Source organism: Anoplophora glabripennis, unplaced genomic scaffold, assembly GCF_000390285.2.
Source record: "Anoplophora glabripennis isolate ALB-LARVAE unplaced genomic scaffold, Agla_2.0 scaffold1866, whole genome shotgun sequence".
Taxonomy (NCBI): domain Eukaryota; kingdom Metazoa; phylum Arthropoda; class Insecta; order Coleoptera; family Cerambycidae; genus Anoplophora; species Anoplophora glabripennis.
In genome coordinates this window covers 20,391-28,881 of record NW_019417944.1, presented here as the reverse complement: position 1 = coordinate 28,881, position 8,491 = coordinate 20,391, and the positions used below count along the sequence as shown (strand labels likewise).

Below are 8,491 nucleotides of genomic sequence, written 5' to 3'. Positions count from 1 at the left end.
TGATGATGATGATGATGATAATGATAATGATAATGATAATGATAATGATAATAATAATAATTAGGTAGTAGTAAGTAATAGTAATGATAATGGTAATAGTAATAGTACTGGAATAGAATAGAATAGATCAACAACACCAAAAATTTGTTTTGACTAACCATCATACTGTTGTAATAGAAATATTTAAATAACACAGGTAAGTACATTAAAAAAGAGTCCAAACCCAAGAGACATATCATTTCCGAAGGAATTGGATGCGCTGTAGTCAAAATTCATGTCTTGCCGATGAATTTCGTTTCGGAGAAAAGTGAAACTTTTGGGTAAAAATGTCCAAATATGGGTCAAAACTGATTTTTTCCTTAATTTTGTTCGAACAGGTCATTTTCGTAATAAAATCCACTAGTTGTGTGAAAACTGGCCAAAATACTATAAAATAATATTTTTGGACAAAATTTGGGAAAAAATCAGTTTTGATACATATTTGGGCCAGTTTTCACCCAAATAGTAAATTTTCTGAGAAATATCGAGGTCACGGATAAATATTAGTAATGGCATGGTGTTCAGCGTCTCAGAATACTGCGAAAAAATTTCCGAAGAGGGGTGATCTGAATCCATACGAATTAAAAAATTCAAACATTCTCCACATACCGTAATGCAGAACTACCCAAGTCTCCAAATCGTCTGCAAAAATGTCACTCAAATTATATAATCATCTGCTTCACGATATCCGGGATATTCCAAATGTTATACCTTGGACTGGCGTATTTATTTTTCCAACAGTCACTACAAATACTTATGAATTGCAGAAAGGACATAGGTCACGTGAAAATATTTTTTTTTAGTCTAGTTCTCTTTTTAGAGATAATTTTCCATCGCAGAAAACAATATTTCATTTCTTGTTTTAGGTTGAAACTATTGGAGATGCTTATTGTGTCGCTGGTGGATTACATAAAGAAACTCAAACACATGCTCAACAAATAGCTTGGATGGCATTAAAAATGATTGAAACTTGTTCTCAGTATCAAACTCATCAGGGCCAGCCCATAAAAGTAAGTAAGTATAAAATAAATTGCAGCCAATTAGTAATTTTCATTAAAACGGGTTCAGGAGTGTGTTATAAATCCATACGATTAAAACTATTAAAACTGTGCTTAAAATATTTTGCATAATTTCATACTTCCCTACAAGAACGCCATGTCGCCGCATAGATATATACAGGGTGGCCAAATGAAAACGAAACAGCCATTTTCAGGAACTGCGTCAAGATTGTAGAAAAACGTTCAGACCCGTCGATGTTAGATTAAAGGGAGACATTCTTTGCTGGTATTTTTGACTCTGCCACTTTCACCCCAGGCAAGGGTAAGCATCACCCCAAAATATTTAAATGGCATTAGGGGTTGAGTAATATTTCTTTTGAAAGCTCTTACAATTCTCTTTACAACAGACTTTAAATTTTATAATTTTTTAAAGTATACACAACTTGTAAAAATACGTTGTTCGAACAATACAAAGTATAAGATATTGAATTATACAGGAAAATTAATAGGAATTGTTAGTATGTACATACATATTATATTTAAGTATAGCGAGTACTAAATAATAATATTAAAAATTAAATATACTTAAACTAGACAAGATTTCTCGATCAAATATTGTGCCTGACAATTTACTAATAGAGATACCTTTTTTATTGTAAACTGTTAGACGAGTCCGAAAATAAAAAAAATATTTTTAATCCATTGGCGTTCTACATTTTATGACGAAAACGTCGACTGACTCTCCTCTAACTTCGCCACTGCGGCAGATGAAAATTGACGTTATACATCTCTTTGCCAGCGTACAATAAATTTTAAGAACCTAACATTGACTGTTTCAAATTTATTTCAAGTATTAATATATTTTTAAACATTTTCAACAACCTGTATTTCGAAATCGAAACGATTCCGACCAAATGTTTATGGGAACATTTTTTCTTTAATTACCGTAAGAAATTGTGTCCTGAAGCTCCGTACTTAGGAAACACCCTGTAATGAGCGTTTGTCTTTACTATTTAAAATGTCTAACTTTAACTCACGAGTTAGGAAATAAGACAATACGAAATTTATAGATTAAAAACAGATAAACTGCAAAATAAAATTATTAATATCTTAAAAACGGTTCATTGGGACCTCGTCATCACAACTTTAATAAAAGGTACCCATATTCCATATTCTGATCGATCCAGCGATGTAGAGGCAGTAAGTCGCTTACGCCTTTCTTCCCCCACATCAGAGACTAATTCTGCATTCGAGTCTGCTTCTCAATCTGCAGTTTTGCCTCTACATTCATATTTTATAATGTTAAGGATTTATTTTGTACAGTTTGGTCGTATGGGTCAATTGCACAATTCTTCAATTGGCCAAAATAATTTTCAACATAATTATTGCTATAGCAATTTACACTTTCTCTAATCATTAACCCTATCCAGAAAACGCAATAAGGCATATATTTATTAATAATATTGTCAAGGAAAAATGGTGCATAATAAGGATTGTCTTTGACACCCACCTCAGTTACAATTACGCTAGCAGCTCTGCCACAAAAATGTTTATAAAACAGGCTCATTTTGTAAAGTCTATCTGATTATAACGTCTTCGAAATAAATCTATTTCCAATTTATCGAAAATCCAACAATTTTGTTATACAAACTTCTATTCTGTAGCACCACTAAATTTCGAAATCATTGTCAATACTACTTGTTTTTAAGCTGAATACATTTAGCTACCAAAGTTTTATAAACATCTAGTTTTCGAATCGTTGAAATAGCCATTTACATTTCTCATTTTTAAAAATGGGTAGAACACATAGTCTGTTGATTTTTATGTTTGTAGGTTTGTTTTAAAAGGTTTCTTTCGATATAAGTGCATAATTAAAATTATCACAGTAATTAATTTAAATTTATTTATTTTTTTTTTTTATTTATTTATCTTGTTGTAGACAAAAAAGGATTGTATAACAATAGTCAAATAAACATATAATAACTTAACCTAGGACACAACAGCAGAAAAAAATTCCAATAAAGAATAAAAACACTTATCTACTAAAAATAATTTCAGTTTTTGTTTAAATTGAGATATTGTAATCTTATCAGTCTTGAGTTCACTCGGTAAATGGTTATATATCTTAAATCCCAAACAATCTGGTGAATTAGCTGTTATGGTATATTTTGCAAAAGGAATTCGGATATCATAGCATTGTCTGGTATTGATTGTATGTATATCCTTATTCAGAATTAAAGACTCCTTATTATTATATATATACACAGACATTTCAAAAATAAATAATGATACTAACGTAAGAACATTAAAATTCTTAAATATATCTCTACATGTACGATGACTTGGCACGCCAGCAATTATTCTTAAAATACGTTTTTGTATGACAAAAACTGAATGAGACAAGGTAGAGTTACCCCAAAAACATATTCCGTAACGCAATCTAGACTCCACGTATGCATAATATAAATATTAACAATTGTTGTTTGTGCAAAATTTCTTTCATAGACTTCATTAAGTAGCTTACTGAACTTAATGTAGATATAAGATTATTGCAATGCATTTTCCAATTTAATGTATCATCCAAAGTAACTCCTAAAAATTTGACACAGTCTGTTTCATCACTGGTAATAGTACAGTTGTTAATATTTGCCGCAACAGACTCGCATTTTTTTTGCCTATTGTGAAATCTAATTAATTTAGTTTTGTCGGTATTTAAATATAAGTTATTACAACTGAACCACTTAGACACATTGTACAATGTATTTTCTAGATTAGTAGTCAGGTTTTTGTTGACTTATTTGAAATAATTAATGATAAATCATCAGCATACATTGTGAAAAAATTATTACCTATCGAACGAATGAATTTATATAAAGAATAAATAGTACAGGGCCTAGGACTGAACCTTGAGGAACACCCATGTCAATGGAATTAGATTCAGATTTAAATTCGTTAGTAAAGTCATCACTTGTAGAAGTAATAGACACATATTGTTTTCTATATTTTAAAAAAATCAATATAAAAACCGAAATTATGAATACTATCTAATACTTAAAGCAAAAATTCGGTCGGGTCATTTATAACATATAAAATCTTCGCTCACCAAGGCAGGGACAGAAATGACATTATCGAAGGTAATATTATAATGTTGTCTTAACTTTAGAGGACGAGCAGAATCATAATGGCGCTGTATTTGTACCGTCATTTTTAAAATATGATACAAAGGATGCAAAATAAATGAATATTTCAACGATTTTAAATGAAATGGAATAACTGCCAAAATTTATTTTGGTTAATTGAAAAACATTGTGGTGTACAAAGAAAAAAACTTAAGTTCGTAATTCCTAATAAAATCGAGAGAATTTATTTGTCAATGAAGAAAAAAAACATGTAAATTCCCAAATAAAAATTTATAAAATACGAGCAGTTGTAAGTACATCTTCCATGAAGACTTGTAAGACAGTTTGGCGCGTAATTTAGCCACGATTTTAGTAGTTCTCTGTGGAAAATTTTGTGGTAGGAAACTGTTTGAGAAATTAATCACTGTGCTCAGTAAGTAGTTGCTACTCATTTTCATCCCCAATGAGGGCTTGTAATGCCATTTCGTTTATATTGTTAAATTGGCTACAATTTTAATAATTTCATGTGAAAATTTAGTGGTCTCACAGTGAACCGTATTCGAGAAATTAATTTTGTGCCATGTGGATTGTAAGGCCGCCTGTATTATGTAGTCGCATTGGCCACAATTTTTGGCTAATTTCGCTAAAAATTTGGTAAACGGCATCCCACAAATCTCTTATTCCCTAACTGTCACCCCGTTTCATCCCTTAAGGAAGGTGGTTTCTCATACATCACGGGATTGGTCAGAATATGGAATATGGATAGGTACCTTTTATTAAAGTTGTGATGAGGAGGTCCCAGTGAACCGTTTGCAAGGTATTAATCATTTCATTTCAGTGTTTCCTAAAATATTACAATGTTAGAACTAATTAACTATGATAACCACTCTTCTACATCAATAGCTTAGGCATTCGGGTATATTCGGAAACATTAGCTACCTAAACTAAAACCGCTGTATCTTTTCCATTACGTCACAAGCAATATTCGTATGAACTAAGACGAAAAATCCTAGTCAAATTAGTCACTGTTTTCATATAATTGAAATGTCATCTTGACAATTCCCAAATCTGGATTTCTGGCAAATTTTAATACTGGTGTTACTGGATATGAAAATCTGCCAAAAAATCTATATTTTAACGCTTAGAAAATATATATAACAGTTAGTACGGAGACGCGATCAAAACAACTGTCAAATTTTTAATCTGAGTGTCAGTTCTGTTTTTAAATGCGCTAGTCTAAAATTAATACCCAACAAACGTCCTCCATTTTCTCTCACTCTAATACAAATAAAATATTGGAGCCATTCAGCCCTATGCTGTAAAAACATTGAAATTAATTTCAACCTTGAAGTGATTTCAATGAAAATTGATATGTTCTTCAATTTTGGAGAAAATTGGTATGCACTAAGAACACTTGATTAGAAAACCTTGACATTAAAATTGATTGAAATTTATTTCAAGTGTACTTGTGGCAACGTCGCTATTTGCTATAGGGAGATACTGGTGACTATGGAAACAATCTTTATGAACAGAAACAGTGNTATAATATAATATATAAGCTGTGGTTCTACTATACCTGATTTGGCTGCTGTTTTCACACCGGTCGATCGTTCAGTCGTTTTTGAAAATTAGATTAAACTCTGTACGCTTGTGTGCTATTCTTCGCCTCTAAGCTGTTTAAATTAATATCCTATTTACAGATGAGGATTGGCTTGCATACAGGACCGGTTTTAGCTGGTATTGTTGGTGTTAAGATGCCCCGTTACTGCATGTTTGGACACAACGTAACTGTTGCAAATAAATTCGAATCTGGAAGTGAACCTCTTCGAATAAATGTTAGTCCTACAACGTTTCAGTAAGTACACACTGCACGTTACCTTACGGTATTCTGGCTGGCTTGATATACATATATACATATATACAGGGTGATTCAGTCATAAGGCCTAAGATAGAAAATCGAAAAAAAAAAAATTCACTCGACCTTTTAAAATATAAGCAAATACCCTTTAACTCCCGTTAATTCGACACTCCTGCGCTCCACTTCTCAACATATTTTATGACAGCGAACGCGCCGGCGGATTAGAGACCCTTAGAACTTTGAACGAAACGTATTATATAATAAAGGTCGTATTCCTTAGACAATTTTAAGTCGAAATTGCCTTACACACTTTGTCCGAAACTCAATAGTTAAGGAGTTTATGGGCAATATTTGCATACAGTTTATTTTCATTCAGTCTCTAATTCTTTCATTAATAAGATCCATCTCTAACAACAAATAAAAATTTTAGTAACTACGAGTAGATTTAAATTAAATGATAAAAATGAAAATGAAACGAGATTACATAGTCACCTGTGTTGTCGGTGCTTGCTTAATGCATACATTGAGTAAAATAGAATATTAATTTTTAATTTTATATTTAAAATCGTCTGGTAAAATATCTTTGTAATTTTGTGACCTAGATATGTCACCTTATTCCTAAAGAATTTATATTTTCCGGGTTTAATCAGATTATACCTTTAACAGGTTTCAAAAAATTTTCTAAATGCTTTAGATGAGAATTTGTGAACAACCTATTACTATTAGATCATCCATGTATATCAAATCAAATCAAATCAAATCAAATCATTTATTGGTGTCTACATATACCGGGTGATTCAGTTTGATATTCGCTGCCTCGTATCTCTTTTATTTTAACAAATAGCTATAACAAACCCTATATATTTTTAAATCGCTGCTCAAACTCTATCAAATGACTTTATTAGATCGTCTCCAAGGTAACATATCTCAAAATTGCTATAGTCAACTGTTTTTTTCAAATGGCATACTATATATTTTTTATCAAGTCTGGAAGGTATTTTTTTTCTGCGTTCAGCTATATAAGGAAGTTTATAGTTTCATTAGAAATATTGATAGAAAAACAGCAAAAATGATGAACCTTACTTTCAGTAGCTTTATATTCTGAAAAATGATAACCAGCTGCGGAAACAACTGAATTATGACATTTCTAAATAACGGTTTGTCAAAATAATTGACATTTTGTACCTACCTATTGTATCTATAATTCTATAACATGAATACTTACTGTAGCCAAGAAAAACTAGATATGATTTTTTAATTTATGGAGAGTGCCGAAATAACGCTAAAGCTGCAGGTATTTATACCAACATCGTTTTCCCCAGAGACAAATAACTCTACTATTTGTTAAAATAGAAGAGAATCAAGGCCGCGAGTACCAAACTGAATCACCCGGTAAAAATGGTTTTCCGGCGTAATTCCGGCTGGAAGCTATTAGGACGAACATTGGACCAAAACGTAATATTGTGAACATGAAAGATCCAGTATCTACACTGAATGACGTTACTTTGCGTGATTCTTCATTGCAAAATCCTGACATTAAATTAAGTACTGAAAACCATTTAGCTCTACCAAGTTTATCTAATATAACTTCTATATGGGAGACGAGAAATTTGTCAGCAATCATTTTTTTATTGAACTGGCGAAAATCTATGACTAAGCGCCGAGCTTTTTGACCATCTGTAGACTTTTTAGGGACTAACACTGGACTATTGTATCCAGAAATTGATGGTTCTATTATTTGATTTTTTTAATTGACCGTCATCACCGTTATCGCCACCATTTTGTTCCTTCCTGTTTATGCACAATTAATAAAATAAGTTATATTAGCATTTTATAGAATAGGACATAAGGGAAGGCAATAACCAATAAACTATCACGAAAAACCCATAAATGTTTTATTATTTTTACTTATTTTAAAATGTGTAAAAGCTCTTAATCATCACACCTCTTTTTGCATTGAAATACCCATATTAAGATAGTTCAATTTTCTTTATATTTCAGGAGACTAACAAAAACTGCAGGCTTCATAACAGTGGAACGTGATCGGAATTGTCTTCCAAGAGATTTTCCTTCACATATACCTGGAACGTGCCATTTTTTGATAGGATATAGACATCCTAATGTATCTCATTCTGAATCAATATCTAAACATATTGAGGCTGGTTTACGTGATATTGGACTAAATTAGATTTTTCTCAGTAACACAATAATATTGTTCCTGTTATGATGATGATCTATTTATTCGCAATAAATTAACAATTCTTTTCTGTATCCTTCTTGCGTCCTGATACTTTAAACGCGTAAGCAGATAAGTAAACTTTTAAATATTGTACCTATTGAGTAAAACAACAAAATGCGTTCGCTATTATGAACGTATATTTTAGAGAAAGAAATCAGAAAAGGTAATCTCTTTTACCTAATAATGCAATAAAAAAGTTGTTAGATTTCGAAAATAATAAGTATAATATAAACCTTTC

At 31.3% G+C, this 8,491-nt stretch overlaps 1 protein-coding gene across 2 annotated transcripts; it reads left to right on the top strand.

The window, feature by feature from the left end:
• Window positions 1-913: 913 nt before the first annotated feature.
• On the top strand, window positions 914-8,240 carry LOC108915848 (head-specific guanylate cyclase-like). Of its 2 annotated transcripts, none has more exons than XM_018721992.1 (3): window positions 914-1,049; window positions 5,857-6,011; window positions 8,016-8,240. In XM_018721992.1, the coding sequence occupies exons 1-3, from the start codon at window positions 987-989 to the stop codon at window positions 8,200-8,202; spliced, it is 405 nt and encodes a 134-aa protein (XP_018577508.1). In that variant the 5' UTR covers window positions 914-986; the 3' UTR covers window positions 8,203-8,240. The 2 variants fall into 2 exon arrangements, with proteins under 2 accessions (XP_018577508.1, XP_018577509.1); XM_018721993.1 differs by having other exon boundaries at window positions 914-1,053.
• The last annotated feature ends 251 nt before the right edge of the window (window positions 8,241-8,491 follow it).